The sequence below is a fragment of the Patiria miniata genome, unplaced genomic scaffold (assembly GCF_015706575.1).
Source record: "Patiria miniata isolate m_02_andy unplaced genomic scaffold, ASM1570657v1 HiC_scaffold_3, whole genome shotgun sequence".
Taxonomy (NCBI): Eukaryota; Metazoa; Echinodermata; class Asteroidea; order Valvatida; family Asterinidae; genus Patiria; species Patiria miniata.
This window is the reverse complement of record NW_024037069.1, coordinates 5,738,063-5,759,617: the sequence shown is the minus strand read 5'-3', so window position 1 is coordinate 5,759,617 and position 21,555 is coordinate 5,738,063. Positions and strand designations below refer to the sequence as shown.

The 21,555-nt window shown below is 40.5% G+C and overlaps 1 protein-coding gene across 1 annotated transcript in view; it reads right to left on the bottom strand.

Annotated features, from left to right (window-relative positions):
- LOC119737135 overlaps window positions 1-16,134 on the bottom strand; it is a 98,263-nt gene extending 82,129 nt beyond the window's left edge. The window contains exons 1-2 of the mRNA XM_038211252.1: window positions 15,977-16,134; window positions 3,183-3,332 (exon numbers count right to left, since the gene is read on the bottom strand). Of these exons, the coding sequence (XP_038067180.1) occupies window positions 3,183-3,332; window positions 15,977-16,097 (271 nt within the window). The 5' untranslated portion in view covers window positions 16,098-16,134. The remainder of the gene's footprint in view (window positions 1-3,182; window positions 3,333-15,976) is intronic.
- Between the last annotated feature and the right edge of the window lie 5,421 nt (window positions 16,135-21,555).

Here is a 21,555-nt window from a genome sequence, read left to right as displayed (position 1 = left end):
AACTTTGACCATTTTCCAGTTTTCTCTACGGCCCCACCTTTCAGGTATACAAACATTTTCACGAAGAAGCCATTTTTGATTGTGTTCCCTAAATGTATTTTATAAATTATTAACTGTTGAATGGGATGGGGCCAGACTATCAATGCATTCCAAGCCTTAGGCTGCATCCGAATCAGCTGTCTATAAATAGAGCTAGGTCTAGTTCTGCGCCCATTGAAAATACGCGTGGACGCGCAGAAAATGACGTAGGTAGCCGTAGCTCTTGAAGCCCGATTCGGACAGGGCCTTCATTTTTTTAATGTGGCTGAAAACAGGGTAAAATTATGTTTAATCACACATTTCAAATTATTCATCAGTAGACTGGTAAGCCTATTAATCTGTATTTAACTTTATTTCACTGCCTTCATTTCAACTCGAAAGTACCAAATATGAAAATTTTACCTCGCTTTCAATTTAACATGGCCGACTCGTAAATAAGGCCCATCGAATTGCACAGCGAATCTGTTATTAATCGACCTAAAAATAATTCCTGAAAACTGCGTGACAACTAGATTATAATAGGCCTACCCAACTGCTCTGCAGACTTCACCAAAGTGGTCTATCACTCACGCAGGATTAAGATGCCGGTATAAAAAAAACACCACGCTCTTTTTAGACGCATCTTGGTGCAGACACCAAATGGGCGGGATGTAATCCTGCAATTACGCACCCACGAGGGGATAACACACGATGGATTGTCGTCCATAATATGGGACAGAGGACCCCCCCCCCCTCTTTTGTGTTGGTCATTGTTTTACCAGAATCTCAGCAATTCTTTTGAGATATCTTGGAGGATGTGTCAGGTAACAAATACGGGGGTGGGGGTATTCCTCTGTCCCACATCGTTCTGTGTATATTGTCGTAAATTGAAAGATTGAGCTGAGTTACATGAACTAGCAGCTATAGATGGCTTCTGTGTTTGGCTAAAAGGACACCATTGCTTCTATTCTATTGTTTGAGTTCCCAATTTGTTTGAGACAAAAGAGCGCAAGAGCCACACGTTTTCAACAAAGCATGTAAATGCCGGTGATGGTTATACGTCACTGACATTGATTGCTTAAAACCCTTTTCATCAACAGCCATCTTCCGCGTGTATTTTTGAAAGTTTAATTTAATGAATTCACGAGATGTCTACCTAAGCGTATTCCTTTATTGGAACCAAATTTCACACTGCAAAGATACATGCGTGCGGTGCAAAAAGATCCGTGACAAGGGGAAGCTTGAAATTTACCTTCTACTCGATTCCTGCCCTCCCACTAAAAAAACCCAAGATTTTGGTTTATATATTTATTCATTAATTTATTTATTTTTATATTAAAAATTTTGGGGGGGAGGGGTTCGTTTGCTTATCTTCAGCTTCGATTGTTTGTGTTTTTATTCACTCTCTTTACGATATGTATGTTGAGCTTATGTTGACAACATGGAATCCAACCTAATGGTTGCTAATAAATATTTAGCCTACCCACCTCACTTTGATTCTAAATATTATACTGTAAAGTTTCGGACCGTGTATACTGCCTCTGCGTGTGATTTTGTGAATAATCTGTTGAGGTGTATCAGTGTGTATCAGTTGACCAAAAAATACGATGTCTGTATTGTGCTTTTATGCATAACACAAAAGTTCAAAGGGCAATTTTCTCCGTTTCAACTTCATGACATCACCAGCATTCAAATGAGCATGACTTTGCCAAGTACAGTCCGTTTTGCGAACGCCATCGCAAGGTATTAAGGATTATCGGTTTTCGGTTACATCTTTATAGTCCGACGTCCCATTGGTCCGAAGGAACGTATAGACCAATGGACCATCGGACCAATGGACGTCGGACCAATGGACGTCGGACCAATAGACGTCGGACCAATGGGACGTCGGACTACAAATGTATATGGTTTTTTTCACAGCAATGTTTAACACCTGTTTCCGACCAGCTGCCGAGAAGAGTATGTTTTTAACAGGAACAGAATGTATGTAAACGCGTTAATGCACATTTGACTACTCAATTGGAAACTACACAAAGCACCCCTGTCAGCTATCGTTTGACGCAATAGGCATAGTTAATGCTTTCCCTTTTGACGAGAAAGCACTGCCAATGGATGTCGATACCTTTTCACGCCTCGTTTAATCACAATCTCCGCCAATGCTGTTAGTTAATTGCAATCCTATCCACCCTGATGATGCCCTTTTCGTTGCCACGATTTTGTCATCGCTGAATAATCTTAATGAGCTTTTTAAGATGCCTCACTGCGTCCCAACTTCATCACTGTCTCCAGTCGGTACATCATTACTGTAATTATCTTTTTTTCTCACCTATTGAGGCCTGTACCAATTTACTGCTATCTCACAGACGTGACAGACTGTTAGCCTACAATAATAATTAATATCACATGTCTTTCGAACCAAAGAAGTGAGAACATAGTTAATATGATCTTTTCTTCTACGCTAATTTCATGTAAAGATCTGATGATGCTAGACTGATATTCTCGATCAATATATTTCCAACTGTTCTTTCGGTATTATCAACCTTGGCAAGACAAGGACTCAACCAGCCCACCAACAACCGCACGCTCGAGTGGTCTGGGGAGGGTAACGGAGTCCTCAGCAGCATAAGGAAACCGTGTGGCTAGATTCCTACCTGTTTAAACACTTTTTGTTTATGTAGGAACTTCGCGAGCACTCAAAGCACGAAGTCGGGAGTTATCGAGTGGCGAAAAACATTGTCTCAAAACAAGGTCTTAAAAACAAATCGCGCTGCCTCATGTATGTATTACCCTTTCTGTTTAAAAACAAAACAGGGTAATGCTGGATTATATACACACAAGGGGCAAAACAGGCATTACGAAAGGGACTTTCAGTTTCTTTCGGGTTTTTTTTTTGGGGGGGGGGGGGGCGGGGTTAGTTTGGTTGTCTTTGCTTTACATGTGCCGAACTATTATGGGACTTCAATGCATGGTTACAAATTCCCACTCTCGTCCCAAATCCACTCCTACAAACAGATTGACTGGGTCTACATATAGTACATGCAATTTAATAAAGCGTAGTTAAGCTACTTTTATTCCCTGAAGAGACTGTATACAAGTCCCCACCTACACGTGATTAATTTCATCCTAAGCCTAAAGAGTCTTAGACGCTTTTAAGGACTTCTTACCTTCCCCCACGATCGCCAAGCTCAGGAGACCGAAGGCAAGGATGAGCCGGGTCTGACGAGTGACCGCAAACAACATCGGAAATAAACACCACTGAATGGATACGGTGAACTCTGTAACGAAGGCTTCCACGTATAGCCGGTCGTTCACTTCTGTACAGATAAAAGGTCGTGAAAAACAGGAACAACGTTAGAGTTTCTTTGAGTTTTTTAATCTGATATGATTTGATCTGAATTAAAAACAAAATCAGCAACAAAGATTTCATATGATCAAAATTACACACACGCCCTTAATTACAGACAAACACTTGTGGAAAAACCGAGAAGACCTTTGATTGTGTGCATAATGTGTGTACACACAAACATACAATAAAAGGTATAGGCCTACAAGTAATACCAGGGAAAGCTCATGAAACTTTCAAAACTTATTTTCTATGGTGCCTTTAAATTGCACACATTTTCTTTCTTTTTTTACAAAATAGTCCGTTTTTTAGATTCATTTCTTACAATCCTGATTACAAGCAAATCTCTTTTTTTCTGTCTGCTCATTTTTTTTGGCTTGATAGTGCAGTTTCATCGAGCGTGTTATCGTCAATGACATCTGCTTTCTGATCCGACATCACGATGAATTGATACAGTCTGTGCCCCATTCAATTGCTAAATGTTGTGAGTTCACCAAACTATCCCGCACCCTTTTTAAGTTCTGGCAAGAGCTTCTACATGTCACTTGGTGGTCGGTCTGTCGGTCAGTCGGTCTGTCTGTCTGTCCCCGGATAATTGACCAAAAAAGCCCAGTAAGTTTCCCATAAAATATAACTACTACATTTTAATTTTCAAACAAAGCAAACAATTAAATTTAATTGAATACTTCACGAATTTGTAACAATTCGGAAAGATGTTTATGAAAAGTTTGTAAATGGAGGCAAAATAATTATGTGCAGTTATGTTATAGTCACATGGTATCTTTCACAAATCGCTAGTAAATCTAAAGTATGGTTTTCCATATGCGCCATCAGTGTCGTGTTTTTGGGCGTCGCATTTTTCAGCTCTTGCATGGATTCGCTCGAACCCCCCCCCCCCCCCCACCACCCCCGCCCTGCAAACAGGACGTTGGGTTACTCAAATGAGCTCCACAGAATCCAACCTCGTCCCCAGTGCTTACTTTATTTCCAACCGCGTTTCCAATAGTGAACCCTGGATAGGAAACTTTCTTCCAGTATCCTGATTGGATACCGCAATTGGCTAGTAATGGATTTTTATCGTGTACTTGGTGCAATTATTCACAACGTGCAGTACGTGTTTTCGCGATCATTCGTCCACGCCTCCTCGAAAATACTAATTTCCTTTCCAATTTGCTCATATTAATATGAAATATGATACTGCATGTTGTCTCGATAAGATCGTAACAGTTTGATTTCAAAAATCGTGTTTTCGTAACTCACGCCGTGCTCGCGCTACAACGAATTGACTCTGTTTTTACCCCAGACACCGCATACCAAAGCAAACGCTAATGTGTAACGTATATCCAGGCACCAAACTGTTCCTCATTTGTATACGTGTTCAAAAATCTTGCACATGCAAATGATCCAATATCAGGATGAGAGAGCAGGTAGTGGTGGGCGCGTACTGCTCGACACCCTGGGGACGAGGTTGCACAGAATCCTGTGAAGAAAATGGCCTATGACCTATGTATAAAGCATCTGGCTGCAGCTGTTCAAGACCGCAGTTAGACAAAGTGCGCAAATAGTATCCGAAAACTTCCCATAGAAATGCTCACATTCCATACCGGATGTGATTTCTGTTTCATTGCGGACCATGTGGACAAAATTTTGAGCGTCGCATAATGCAATCCGACCGTTCGTGATTCGAAACGGAGCCTGAGCAAGTGACGGGATTTGTAAATTTACAACACAGATAAGTTTTACAGAATTTCCTGCATTATTACGCTTTTCAACGACAAAAAATATCTCTAAACTAGATTAAAAGAGTAATGAATAAGCCTTAACGGCCGTTTCAAACCTTGCAAAAGCATGACCTTGAAGACGCGCAGGTCACTGGTCACGCAAAATCCTACCAATCAGAGCGTGAATTCATCAGAGTGTCCCATGGATTATGCATGGTTATTTTGATAGATTTCATCCCAGACTTTCATGCAAGACGGCACTCGCACTTGTTTTTTTCTTTTACCTGCATCGCGCGAAAGTGAGAGCAGCTATTGGTAGCGTATTGCTCAACGTGATGGCGACGAGGCTGACGGGGGCTGCAAAAGTGAATTGATATGCCTCGCACGTGCACGGAGGAAATAGAGACCATCGGAAATGGTGCAAGTACGGATACGAATGCGGCTGGGAAAAGACTAGTTGCATGGTGATAACACCCATTTGAATGATTATTATAAATCACATAATATCTAAACGATTTTGAGACAGAGTGCCGTGTGTACAGCTCAGTGACAGAACAATCCTTGATGGACTGTAAAACTATCGATGTCTCATTCCTGTCCATTGTGTTTAATGACGTAATTCACTTAAAAATTTGAGCTGAAATAAACACAGGAGATCCCGATTTACTCTTGATAAAAACGAATGCGTGGAGGTCTCGCAAATCCACGTCCGCTTTTTGAAGCGAATGTCTTGATAGTCACGGACCCCTGAACATGTACATGTACATGCACTTCTCTGTTGCCTATAAAAAAAAGCACGGTGGACTGATTGGAAGTGAAGGTAAATTTTGTCGTCATTTGTTTTACCACTTTTTAACAACAAATACTGTTAAATTAAATGCTCTCTTTCCGTGCACAAACGCAGTCTGCTGCAGTTTCAATCTTACGCAGAGTCATACACGAAACAATATGCAGGGTGAGTAAAAAAAAACTGCAATAATGCAAAGGATCGATTTTTTTTTCAAAACCAAGTTGAAGTTTTTAAATTTTGTAAGAATGACAGATACGTTGGTAACCTTGTATGGAAAAAAATGAAGATAATTGCATTTACCGTTTGTCTTTTGTGAACCTTTTTACTGCTGTACCCGATTTATGTTTTGTCCACGAGGCATCAGAATTTCGCATGAAACTGACTGAACAATAGCTCAAGCTTTGTTGTTCTGTTTCACTTCTTTATGTTTATGCAACTTTCTCTGGGCTATACTGTAGTTACTGTGTCCTTCGTTACTCACACAATTGCAGGTACCAGGCAACCCTGCAAGGCAATGCATGTCTCAGCTCTAGACCTCATGGAAAGAACGGCTCTGTGGGACACATTTTGAGCTCTTATGCAATTGTTAGATGCCTCGTGGACAAAAACGTAAATCGGGTACCGCAGTAAATAAGTTCCCAAAAAACAAATGGTAAATGCGATTAAATTCTTTTTTTTTTACACAAGGTTAAACGAATATGTCATTTTTCAACTTGGTTTTGAAAAAAAAAGATGAATCCTGTGCATTATTGCACTTTTTTTTTTACTCAGCCTGTATTCAAAGAAAACAAACACATGCAACACACGTTTCAGCATAATGGCTACAGTGATTTACGATAGGCTTCGAAGCCTTCTCTTATAATGTTGCTGTTTTGTGGTAAACTATAGTGGACACTGGCACACTGTTTGGATTAAAGCTCAGTTGACTGACAGTGCGCCGAAACAATAACACCCTTGACATCTCGATAGAACTATCAACTCAATTCCCTAATGGAATTCACTTGCAACTGTCAGATACAGGTTCCCCTTTGGATGTTTTCTCTGTGAAACTACGACAGTTACGAACATTTCCCTGTAGCAACCTCAATCTCCGCATGAAACACATTTTGGCAAAACTACGAGTAGAGGAATCGGAATGCTACATTTGTGAATAACAGCTCACTCAAAATGAAATTTATTGATGACAATTTGACAAGGAAATTATCAATCAAGCCCAACAATATTGTGGAACGAAATTTAAAGGCACTTTAGTGTAATTACCAGGAAAAACACCTGATGATTTAATGTGAAAATGATCCGCCAGAGTTGGTTGAAAATATCATAGAAAGTTTTCTTTAAAATGCGCCTGCCGACAAACTTATTTTCATGCATTAGGCCCTCCAAAATGGGTATGAGTTTTCTCTGTTTTCTCTATGTATAGTATATCAACAGAGCAGAAACTTTCATAGATAACATAGTTGTTATGCTCCTACAGTTTGAGCAATTTTGGTGCTTCAAATAAAAATAAAGTTGCATGAAGAGCAAATGATCCTATGACCTTTAAGTGCAATTCCATCGACTTTGTATAATACACTCAATTTCTCTGAGATCTCATTGGATGGATTTGACCCGGGGTCAAGACTTCCGGGTACGCATGACATGTGAGCATGAAACGTATATGCGTTGATCAAAGCGGTTAGCTGCTTACACAACCTCGTCCCCGCCCGTGGTGTTGAGCAGTACGCGCCCACCACTACTCTCCCCCCTGGTATTGGATCATTTGCATGTGCAACATTTTTGAACACGTATGCAAATGGGGAAAAGTCTGGTGCCGTCCTGTGATTTTACATCAGCGCGGGTTTTTTTTGTATGTGGTGTCTGGGGTAAAAACACATCAAATTCGTCGCGGCGTGAGCATGGCGTGAGTTACCGTGAAACGCGATGTTTTTAGTTACAATATTACAATCTTATCCAGTAAATATGCAGTATTACATTTCATATAAAAATGAACAAATTGGAAAGGAAAGGATTATTGTTGAGAAGGTGTGGACGTCATTAAAGTGAACGTGAAAACACGTTATACACGTTGGAAATAACAACACCAAGTACACGATACAAATCCAGTTCTTGCTAATTGCGGTATCGAATCAGGACACGGGAAGAAATTTCCTATCCAGGGCTTACTACTGGAAACGAGGTGGAAAATAATATAAGCCATGGGGACGCGTTTGCTTCTTTACAAGGCTTTGCGAAGTCTTGGTTTCCTTAAAATTTGTGTGAAAGACAAAAATTGCGTCTTTATACGAGCGAACGTCACTTTAGCAATAGGGGAATTGTTAATAGTGTGGCTTTAATACAGTGGAAAAATCAACGGACTGCATTGTAAACGTACGCCATCGCTTGGACGTTTTAATTACTCCCTTGATGGGATCCATGCAAGCTAAAGAACTTAATTAGGCGTTTTGTGTTTATATTCCCATTAACGTCATGTGGCAAAGTACATTTCTATTAGGACGGACCTCGTACAGGGTAAATCACTAACCGTAGTGCCGCAGCAAAGCTGTGCACACCGATTCCTGTACAGTACTGTTCAGCGATTGTTCATGCAATCTAAATAATCCTTGAATCTGACGGTTTGCAAGGCAATGGATATATGGATGGGCATGCGACAGGTTAGTGCCATATTTGAATGATCATGAAAACGATAGCTACAAACTGCAATGATTGCGTCTGGAAAGTGATGCCGCTACATGGGCGGGTCCAGATTTAAATCAAAAAGGGGGAGAGGTAGCTGCCAAAAAGGGATTTAGCAGGACTTTGCGATTTCAAGGGATAAAGGCAAAGTACCCAAGCCGAATTCATTTTGAGAACCCAACCAGCTGTATGACAAATGCGAAACCTTTTGAGGGAAATAAATTAAAGAAAAACCCTAACCAGTGTCATTGATGGACGTTCCCTTGTGCATCATTAACCAACAGTTAACAGTTGCTTTGTTTGAACCTGCGTTGTGACATTTTCAAATGCAAACAATTTGGAACAAATACAATTAGCGGAAATTCAATAATTATGTATCAAAGTCTCACGATTGTAAACAACTTGCATTTCACAGACTTTTAGAGCCGCAAGAAAATACAATTCTCGGAGGTGACAACATTTAAAGATGTATGCATGTGTACATATAAAATGAAAGTAAAATATTCTCTCTCTTAACACTGAATTTTGAAGAATATTATGCCTCGTGAACTTATTCTCGAAAAGACCGTTCCTTAACTTTTTAGTCCTCTGAGTCGATCTGAAGCATTTTAAGGCACATAGGATTATTTGTATTTATCCAAAAATAATCTACCGAAATATTGTCAAAAAGCCTACTTGGATTAAAGATCGTCCTGGTACTAAACACCCCGTGAAATTATTCCGTCTGGCTTGCTGTCGTTTAGAAAATATCAAGAATTGTATAGATGATTTCTAACGATCTTTTTTTTTTAAATAAAGGGTGCTATTAACAAAATGTCTCTTGATCAAAAGGAAAAGATTGTGCGTTATTTTTAACTGTTTTCTCGAAAAGTGTAACATCCATTGAGCTGAAACTTCAAAAGGTTAGATTTGGAACATTCCGCTTCGGATTTGAGTGATTTTTTACTGGAAACAAACAAAATGCATGCAAATCAATGATCACACATGCCTTTAAAACATTCCAATACTTAAAGCGCACAGCATCCATGTCATATTTTTCGAGTATTTTTTCCTGCCCCCCTATGCAAATAAACCGTGCATCTCCCGAGGCACAGTTCTCATTCATAATGGGGCATGCAGAATGCGATTAGTTTTTCTAGTGCAGAAATCCCGTGAGAGTTCAATGACTTTAAACCCATTAGCTGCATTCCTATCCCAGATTGGTTGAAATAACCAACATTGGTAGGTATGCGTCCAACCAATCCGATTAGTTGGACACAAATCTACCGATATTTGGCAGTTTCAACAAATATATTGGTTATTTCATCAAATATTCAACTAATCTGTTAAGCCTCCATTTTCAAATGCAATTTTTGGTTCTAATTGAACGTGCCCAATCCTGCTGAATTTATACAGGATCAGTTAAGGTTCGAAATTATTACGGTTGAACTATGAATTAAAAAAAGAAACTTTTGTGCTCGGTATTAAATCTTTAAGATTTAGCAGATGTAACCACCGTTGGTTCTCTTTGAATTTTTTAAACCCTAACATTTCTTGCATCGACCACATTCAACATTGGCCTACTTTAGTGTTCTTTATTTATATGTTTTATTAAAAAAAATAAAAAATAAGAAGAAATAAATTGAAACAAATTCTACGTTAAATTTGGGCGTTTGCAATCCTCTGAAGAATTTGTTTGTCTTACTTTTTAGGGCAAGTTGTACGTTTTGATGTCTAGTGATAATCAGGGTGTGCTGTTGTATATTGCCCCGAATCGTATTACAACTCAAGCAGGACTTGAAAAATAAATAGATTTCGCCATCGGAAAGTTTCATGAACATAACTTTTGGCGCTAACCACTGTAGATGTGAATAAGACCTGAACAAAATAAAGCGCAAGATGTCAGACGTGGCAGCGACTATTTAGCTAGACCACCAAAAATGCTTTCCAATTGGCAAATAACGACAGTCGTAAAACAGCCAGAGAACCTCTCATCAATTGTATATCTGTTTAATGTAACATTATTGATAGTTGCCGATCCGTTACCACTAAGCAAGATGTTTTTTTTTTTGGCAAGTCGCGGTTTTATCTTCCTATTTCCTACTCGGATAAGAGTACAAAGCTTTTTATTTCCGTGTGCATCCTCCTCCGCTAAAGAAAACAAAATGTTTGACGAAGTTTTTTCCCGCTGTAAATCTTCCCTATCGTCCTTAATCAACTTTGTACTGCGTTTGACAGCCTTTGCATTTCAACAGCTCATGAATCATTCAAACCTATTAGTTGAGGTGGGGGCGAGGTATTCGGCAAATGTGCAAAATGGTCAAAGAAAAGCAAAATTTAAGTGCTTCAGGAAATTTCAAAAGGGACAGATGAGGACTTGAAGTGTGGGATAGTTAAAAGGGGTGGCTAAGTTGCAACGCATACAGAGGGCGAGGGCCTCAAGCAGTGAAACGAGACATGAATACTGTATGACGATATTTCAGGACGGAGATTGGGTATTTTCCTAGCAATATGTAGGGGTCATGGACATTCCAACCTCCCCATCCCTAATTTTCCACCCAAATTTCCAACAACCCCACCACCAACCTCAATCTCATTGTGTCGAGCAGGTATTGGAATGGTATTGGATCATTTGCATATCCAATAGTTTTTTATACGTGTGCAAATTAGGAAAAGTCTGGTGCCTGCCTGTGTTTTAAGTTAGCGTTTGTTTCTGAATGCGGTGTTTGGGGTAAAAACAGAATCAACTCGCCGCGGCGTCAGGTACGAAAACACATGTTTGTTCAAAGTTAAAATGTTACAATCTTATCCAGCCAATATACAGTATCACATTTCATATTGATATGAGTAAATTGAGAAGGAAAGAATAATTTTTGAGAAGGTGTGGATGTAATAATTACAATGAACGTGAAAACACGTAATGCACGTTGGAAATAGCAACACCAAGAAGCCTACACGATGTAACTTCCTTTCTAATTGCGGTATCGAATCAGTCCACAGGAAGAAAGTTTCCTATCCAGGGCTTACTATTGGAAATGAGGTTGAAACTTTTGGAAGCCCTGGGAACGAGGTTGCCCCACCTCCGAAAGTTGTACAGTAATTTTTTTCGGGGATGGGAAAAGATAGGGCTCCGTGTGCCAACAAAAGAGGGCGCGTTTTTACCTCTTTTGAGAGCTCCGTGGACCACGTGGACGGGACACACAGCATGCGCGTACTGTATTGGTTCGCGCGCGAAGTACGCACGACTTCCTGAATGTGCATAAGCTATTAGCCACCGCGTCTTCGCCATGGATATCGCGTGAGCATGGCGCGCGTCGTTGGTCTCCGAGACTAATCCCCGCCTCCAATAACTTTGGATACAATCAAAAAACACAGTGGATGGATCGGGAACCAGTCTAGGTCGCCCCAACTCTCCTTTTCTGGTCGTTGATGGGGTACTTGTGCACGGAGCCCGTACAGTAACAGTGGCGGATCCAGAGAGGTTCGTGCCGGGGAGGGGGGGGGGGGGGTGCAACTGCTCATTCGAGTGAAAAATGGCCTTATTTTACAAAATTTGGGTCACTGCCGGGGGGGGGGCGCACGCCCCCGTAGCACCCCCCTGGATCTGCCAATGAGTAAAAGCCATTGTGTTTAGTGTTAGAAAAAGTGATTTTGTTACAGAGATGCAGCCTACTCGTCTCCAGTGCACAAGTCCCTGCAAGTCCATCACAAGTCCTCCAGTCCCAAATTCAACTCACAAGCCATTCAAATGAGCTTTTATAACGGCATTCGATATTGTTCATCAACTGTTACTTGTGATGGACTTGTGATGGAATCGACTAAATCCCTGGGATTTTTTTTAACAGATCGAGGCACGCACGAAAGGTCTTATCACAGAGTGTTGTAACAGCAGAACGGATAGAATACCTTGAGAGAGAATATCGAGGGAATGAGTTTAGGAAGCTGGAATCCGAAAATTGGTGTTGGAAGAGATTCTTACGAGCATGCAGAAACCGCACAAGTGCTTCGAGAGTTTGTCTTCCAGCTTTACTGCGATTATGTTTACGGTATACAGTTGCATTGTATTTTCCCGTTTTGCTGACGGCAAAACGAGCACGCAACCCTTCATGAGCGGACTTCGCCAATTACGCAAAACAGGTCTTTATCGAGTTTCAATGGGTGAATGCACTCGTAACCATTTTCTTGTATATACCGCAGTGACAATCTTTTTTTTTTTTTTACAATCAGTGCAATCTGTGACGTCTTTGCCCCGCGGGTATCGTCAAGGAAAACCGGTCATCTAGGCGACCTCCCACATTTTGTTTCCGTATCGATTCTTTTTCAACGGCGAACGTGTAGATTATGGAACAGTCATAGCAGAGAGATCTAGTCACGTGACCACTACATTCAATTTTGGTTTCGTTGTTTGTTCGCACCTGAAACAATTTCTATTGATTCTAAACAAACTAGGCCCATACGAAGAGCTGGACTATAAATAATAATGTATATTATAATTCAGCGCACGTATTTCCACCAGTATTGGTGCTCAAGGCGCCACATCATTATTACCCTGCTCATTGGGCCAGTGAAACATTCCAAATGCTATGCCATCTCAGCCGTCCCCGGGGAAAAGCAATGAGTAACAAAGTGCCTTGCCCAAGGGCACACGCACTTCAACCCCAAGCTGGACTCAAACTCACAACCAGCAAAATTACCCGCAGACCACGAATTCAATACTCTAGACCACGAAGCCGGCCATGGCAATCACTGAACAAACTGCAAGAGCTCAACTGCAGTCCGAGCACGTCCGTTCCACACCAAAAAAAAAACACCTCGATGCAAACGTTACAGAAATAGTAATCAGGAAGCACAGGGATTTTAAGGGAGTGCAGTCAACACGCTGAGAAAGTGGGACAGCTCGAGATCAGTGCTTTCTAGTCTCTACCATCGCAGGTACCGATTGACACTACTGAGTAGAGAGATGCGATTGTAGTAAAGTGCCTTGCCCAAGAACACAAGCACTATTGGGTTCGAACCCACGTACCACGGCACATGAATCGAACACCGTAACCATTGGACCACAGCGCTCCACACGTACGTTTAACACACACGATCACAGACAGCAAATTTACATCCTACTTTTATAGAACATTTTCCCAAATTAAATGCTGAAAATGGTTCACTGCCTTTCAATACAACCACAGTTGTCACATTTTCGCTTCAAAGAGGAGAATCAAGAATCAACTCAATTAAAGGGATTCATAACAGCCGTAGCGAAACCACGGTGTTCACTCGGGCCGCTGCAGTGCGAGTTGATCTCTGAGTGACGTCATTACTACGCAGGCTAATTAGGCCTCAAAATCGATTGTCCCAATTGGATATACTGCCTGCTGAGCATTCCGAATTTAATATTAAGTTTGACTTTTGTTGACAGATCGTGATATATTTTAATGATCAGCAGAGCATCCCAAATCGTACTGAAGTGAAGGAGAGGACATCTATTGAATATTATAGAGAAGGTAGAAAGGGAACCCTCAAACCACTAGTGTTGGAAACCAAACGCTGTCGTCAGGGTACCATGCACTGTCTATACAGTCTAATTTCCAAAAAGTGAAAACAGGGACGAGATGATTAAAAATGAAAATCATTCTTATTTTTTAGATTGAAATACCCTGGGGAAATCAATTCAGCGGAAACTCGAGTGAAAAACTCAATCTACTCGATTACATGAATTTCATTAATAAGTGAGAGGTTTGTGGTAACACCATGTGGAAATCTCTCTTTTGTGAGTATGTGTTCTGAAGAGAACCTGTTGGGTTAACTCGACGTTTTAAACAGTATGCTAAGTTCGTCATCAGGAGAATGAATTTCATTCTGAACATGTCCCTTCAGTCGGTGAGAGTGAATGTCGATCGCACATCAGAGTGATCATTCACTTCGGTGAAATAATAGAGTATTGTACGACAGTAGCCAAGGTCATTGATGAAAGCAACAACTTTTTGAATGATCGCCTCACCAATCTATAGGAACTTGCTTTTCGTGACTATCATTGAGCATTATGCGAATTGTGTTTAGCATCATGGTTATGAACCTAATCCTGTATTGTGAATCCAAAAGCAACTTTCAAAACCACAGGCAAGTTTGGCAGAGAAACTGGAAAACAGATCACACAGAATAATATGCATCTTCAATCACAACAAAATGCAATCAACATTTCACAGTCTGTGCCTTATTACACTTTCACATGATGACATTAATTTGCCAGATGAAGGTTACAGAAAATATGAAAATATCAAGTATGGAATTATGCCCTTTGAAAGGTCATAATGCCTATTGTTCTCCCCCCCCCCCCCAACCCATAGGCCTGAATCACAAAGGGAAGCTGCAGTATATAGGGCTAGGTGCATAATATTACCCAAAAAATGATAAAGAAGAACACAAATTGACTGGAGTGTGGTTTGAACTTGCGACCTCCGGGATATAATAATTTTCTGCTCTGCTCTACCAACTGAGAGGAGCTATCCAGCCTGCCCTATGTTGGCGGTTTTCCCTTTAGATTTGATACGGATATGTATGCGGCTCGGAAAAAGTCATGACCGCCATTTTGCATGGTTATTTTCTTCGGCCACAATATCGGCAATGTACATGTATACATCTCACATCAAAATATTGCAAGGTGTTACGTAAGTCTGGTGAACTTACCACATAAAATGGTGATTTAATAGGCGGATTGATCCGAGCCGCAAACGTATCCTGTATACCCGCACTATTTCTAATGGTCTCTAATATCGTTGCTCAAGGGCGCTAGTCAGACGCCATCAACTCGTTTAATTATGCCGTGTAGCCAGGGAGCACGCCCAAAGTCACCATGCTAGCAACATTAGCAATGCTGCAAAACAGCGATGACATACAATTTTGTTATTTCTTACTTTCAGACGGTTCATTGATTCTAACATTTGTACAAATTTAACACAATTATATTCAAAGGTTCCAATAACTATCAATGAAGTGAGAGAGGCATAAAGAACGCACAAGCCTTGCGCGAATTATGGAAACTCTCAGGAAATAAAACAAAACTCGAAAAGTAGCCTAGGCCTTTTGATCACATGCCAGCTCTCCAAAATTAAACGTAACTGAATGTATGCTGACGTTATGATGTTATGAAGTTAATAATAAATTTTTTGAATCCTAAACAATTAAATGCCACTTGTTACATTAACACAAGTCTTCTGATCATAACTGCATAGTTTTCTGATTTCGAGTCAGTCATAAACGAAACTAAATCATGCCCCATCCATACATGCAGTAAAACTTCAACGATCCAAGGACTCGTATGCTTTTGTGAATGTACTGCAGAGATCACAAACCATACCTCAAATTACTTAACCGTTCCTTCTTTGGTCAGTGCAATTTCATATTTCAGAACAGAATATTAAAGTCTCAACATCGTGAGTGAAGAAAATTTCCTCTTACCTTGCGATGTCTCGTTCCAATAAGCGACAATCTGTACTAATAATACACGCGGTGGATGCTTGCCACATAACCAGCTACACTCACACCGTTTTATACGTAAGCTTACTGCATTAGCTAACATGGGGGTAGGTAAACGATTCGTGCATTTCGAGGAATGCCCTGCCGCGCTCACAATCCGCATTCAATGCTTCATTGTTCGGAAACCCTTTGTTGGCAGCTACAGTCCTCGACCCAAGTTAAACTCCACTGCACCCATTACCCTCCAAAATTACATCTTTACAGAATACTCAAAGTACTATGAACTGCCGGTGACATGGCACGGAACCATTAAATAAACACCCAAAATTCATAGCTTTGACGTCACCAAGCGCGTCAAAATCGGAAAAGGGCTTTTAGGCCGATCTAAACAAACCAAACAAAATCTGAACTCGGATAACTGACACGAAGTGAAGTGTGATAATTGTGTCCAATACCCACTTCAATAGAATGAGGATTTAACATTTGGAACAATGCAAAACGGACCCAAAAAACCCTATTTTTTTGTTTCAACGTTGCTGAATAAGTGGCGAGTTGAGCTGTCCAAAGAGTGCGTTGTCGCTGTGGACAGTGCGTTGAAAAGGGTATGTTTGAGATGGTTCATAGTAATCTTGTCCATGTTTATTAAATAACCATTCCCAAGATTGTGTGTATCATATCTAATTAACTTTCCCAAGTCAAAATGTTTTTATCAAAAGCTTGCAATGGGCACAGCAAAAGCCAAAGTCAAAGCCGATGCTCAAGCTACGATTTGAGTACATTTTTGCTATTGGCAGTTATTATTTTACTGAATAAACAAAACAATCTTTGATACGACGTATTTAACATGAAACATGATATTCCATTTAACTCAAACACATTCAACATGTCCTCCCCATTCAACACATAATCCACTGCGAGGGCGCACTTTTTGAGCAGTGAAATTCACAACTCAATCAGGCAAAATGTTGAAAAAGTGGAGTTTGCCTTTTTTTGTTCGGTCATCCATGACTGCACAGATGCAAATAAGGTATTAATGTATAATGAACTACCCTTTAAGATCCACTTTGGCAGTGTTTAAGTTCATCACCCTCACATTAACCCATTATTGTTGGATTGCTTCTTTAATACACCCTGAAAATATATACGTTCCTAATCTATTTCATCTATTGGTATTTTTTTGAAATCCATTTTATCCAATCTACAAACCAGTGTCTTCTACATGCTGTGCTTGATGTGACATATCGTGCTTGATTTGATATATTGACGCCAAAGTTCGGTACGAATAGATCTGAGACATAATGACGTCATGCTTTGTTTACAAGTACGCTTTCCTATGGGAGCCATGTGGCGATATGAGAGCCACCAAGCTCCACGCGCACATGTCAACAATGCCTGCTGACGTCATATATGTTTCCAGGCCTATTCTGCCCTACACGAATAAACCAGAAGATACATACGAAGTATAACTGGCTAGCGGTTGATAAACAGAGGTAATAAAAAAGTTGTCGTAAAAAAGTTTAGCTGAAAGAACCCCTAAAATCAATAGCTTCTCAATCCGTGGCTTTGTTCAATTGGAAAGAATATTTAGAACACGCTCACTCAAATGCATCCTCATTAATCAATACAATTAGTACGTGACATCAGTAGCAAATATGTCAATGCGTATAGTCTAAACTGATCCTTGCCGCTTGATCGCTCCAGACAAAAACAAAACATGCGTGCGACTGAAGGATATATTTCTGATAATGTTGTGTGAATGTCCTGTACAGTCGATGTCTTGTTGAAGTCGAAATTTAATATTTGAAGAAACTTCTTTCAGGTGCGCTCGCTTTGTGCGTTTACCTTAGCGACCACACGACCGTTGACGAAACGAATGGAACGTGCAACATGGCGAGCCTTGCAAACACCTGAATTATCCAACGGGGCGAAAAGGGAATGTGCGTCTGGAGTGAAGAAGATTGACAGAATTGTTATAACAAAGACAGTTATAATGTCGATGTATTGTTGAAGTCGAAATGTAACGCTCGAAGAAACTCGCTTTGTTCGTTTACCTTATAATGGCCAGACGAACGTTGACAAAACAATGGAACATGCGATAAGGCGAGCCTTTTCAAACTACATGTACATGTATTGATTTGCGCAACGGCGCGAAAAAGGAAGGTGTGTTCGGAGTGTAGAAGATCGACAGAATTGGCCTCTTTGTCCAGAGAATTCTCGTTTAACATCGACCACGCGCGTCTAATGAGAAACATATAGATGTAATACAATTCCTCGGATGATGTGACACCGTAAAGTCGTTACTGATCTCTCAATTTCAATTTGATTCCACGCAGACGGCGATTATGGATGAGCAACGGACGTACCTGGCACAAACAACCCCGTCGGCAGACTGGTCTCTTAAAGCAACACAGTCAACCAAAACAAAAACAAATGTTCTTTAGAACTGACTGAGAAATCTAGTCGCTATACAGAACATACATTCCGATAATTGTAGGTTAAGACTATATTCTCATATTCGCAGCAGATTTTCCAGTTAATAAGCCTGACTAGTACGTGTAATGCCAATTTCGTTTGCCCAAACTGACCATGCTTACACAAGTTGGTAGGCGCAGTGTATTGGGGATGTTTCTGCTCTTGTTTATGCATGCCTCTCCAAAAGAACATCACCATATTATCCAATCTACAAACAGGTGTCTTCTACATGCTGTGCTTGATGTGACATATCGTGCTTGATTTGATATATTGACGCCAAAAATCGGTACCAATAGATCTGAGACATAATGACGTCATGCTTTGTTTACAAGTACTATTTCCTATGGGAGCCATGTGACGATATGAGAGCCACCAAGCTCCACGCGCACATGTCAACAAAGCCTGCTGACGTCACATATGTTTCCAGGCCTATTCTGCCCTACACGAATAAACCAGAAGATACATACGAAGTATAACTGGCTAGCGGTTGATGAACAGAGGTAATAAAACAAGTTGTCGTAAAAAAGTTTAGCTGAAAGAACCCCTTAAATCAATAGCTTCTCAATCCGTGGCTTTGTTCAATTGGAAAGAATATTTAGAACACGCTCACTCAAATGCATCCTCATTAATCAATACAATTAGTACGTGACATCAGTAGCAAATATGTCAATGCGTATAGTCTAAACTGATCCTTGCCGCTTGATCGCTCCAGACAAAAACAAAACAGATACGTGCGACTGAAGGATATATTTCTGATATGTTGTGTGAATGTCCTGTACAGTTGATGTCTTGTAGAAGTCGAAATTTAATATTCGAAGAAACTTCTTTCAGGTGCGCTCGCTTTGTGCGTTTACCTTAACGACCACACGACCGTTGACGAAACGAATGGAACGTGCAACATGGCGAGCCTTGCAAACACCTGAATTATCCAACGGGGCGAAATGGGAATGTGCGTCTGGAGTGAAGAAGATTGACAGAATTGTTATAACAAAGACAGTTATAATGTCGATGTATTGTTGAAGTCGAAATGTAACGCTCGAAGAAACTCGCTTTGTTCGTTTACCTTATAATGGCCAGACGAACGTTGACAAAACAATGGAACATGCGATAAGGCGAGCCTTTTCAAACTACATGTACATGTATTGATTTGCGCAACGGCGCGAAAAAGGAAGGTGTGTTCGGAGTGTAGAAGATCGACAGAATTGGCCTCTATGTCTAGAGAATTCTCGTTTAATATCGACCACGCGCGTCTAATGAGAAACATATAGATGTAATACAATTCCTCGGATGATGTGACACCGTAAAGTCGTTACTGATCTCTCAATTTCAATTTGATTCCACGCAGACGGCGATTATGGATGAGCAACGGACGTACCTGGCACAAACAACCCCGTCGGCAGACTGGTCTCTTAAAGCAACACAGTCAACCAAAACAAAAACAAATGTTCTTTAGAACTGACTGAGAAATCTAGTCGCTAAACAGAACATACATTCCGATAATTGTAGGTTTAGACTATATTATCATATTCGCAGCAAATTTTCTAGTTAATAAGCCTGACTAGTACGTGTAATGCCAATTTCGTTTGCCCAAACTGACCATGCTTACACAAGTTGGTAGGCGCAGTGTATTGGGGATGTTTCTGCTCTCGTGGGTTTAGGCACGCCTCTCCAAAAGAACATCACCATATTATACAATCTACACACAAGTGTCTTCTACAAGCTGTGCTTGATGTGACATATCGTGCTTGATTTGATATATTGAAACCAAAAATCGGAACGAATAGATCTGAGACACAATGACGTCATGCTTTGTTTACAAGTACGCTTTCCTATGGGAGCCATGTGGCGATATGAGAGCCACCAAGCTCCACGCGCACATGTCAACAAAACCAGCTGACGTCACATATGTTTCCAGGCCTATTCTGCCCTACACGAATAAACCAGAAGATACATACGATGTATAACTGGCTAGCGGTTGATGAACAGAGGTAATAAAAAAAGTTGTCTTTTTAAACAAATTAGCTGAAAGAACCCCTAAAATCAATAGCTTCTCAATCCGTGGCTTTGTTCAATTGGAAAGAACATTTAGAATACGCTCACTCGAATGCAACCTCATTAATCAATACAATTAGTACGTGACATCAGTAACAAATATGTCAATGCGTATAGTCTAAACTGATCCTTGCCGCTTGATCGCTCCAGACAAAGACAAAACAGATACGTGCGACTGAAGGATATATTTGTGATATGATGTGTAAATGTCCTGTATACAGTCGATGTCTTGTTGAAATCGAAATTTAATATTCAAAGAAACTTCTTTCAGGTGCGCTCGCTTTGTGCGTTTACCTTAGCGACCACACGACCGTTGACGAAACGAATGGAACGTGCAACATGGCGAGCCTTGCAAACACCTGAATTATCAAACGGGGCGAAATGGGAATGTGCGTCTGGAGTGAAGAAGATTGACAGAATTGTTATAACAAAGACAGTTATAATGTCGATGTATTGTTGAAGTCGAAATGTAACGCTCGAAGAAACTCGCTTTGTTCGTTTACCTTATAATGGCCAGACGAACGTTGACAAAACAATGGAACATGCGATAAGGCGAGCCTTTTCAAACTACATGTACATGTATTGATTTGCGCAACGGCGCGAAAAAGGAAGGTGTGTTCGGAGTGTAGAAGATCGACAGAATTGGCCTCTATGTCCAGAGAATTCTCGTTTAACATCGACCACGCGCGTATAATGAGAAACATATAGATGTAATATAATTCCTCGGATGACGTGACACCGTAAAGTCGTTACTGATCTCGAAACAGTCCCGCATATTAGAGTTATGTTTTCAATTTCAATTTGATACCACACAGACGGCGATTATGGATAAGCAACGAACGTACCTGGTACAAACAACCCCGTCGGCAAACTGGTCTCTTAAAGCAACACAGTCAACCAAAAAAACCCCATTTTTTTTTTTAAGAACTGACTGAGAAATCTAGTCGCTATACAGAACACACATTCCGATAATTTTAGGTTTAGACTATATTCTCATATTCGCAGCAGATTTTCCAGTTAATAAGCCTGACTAGTAC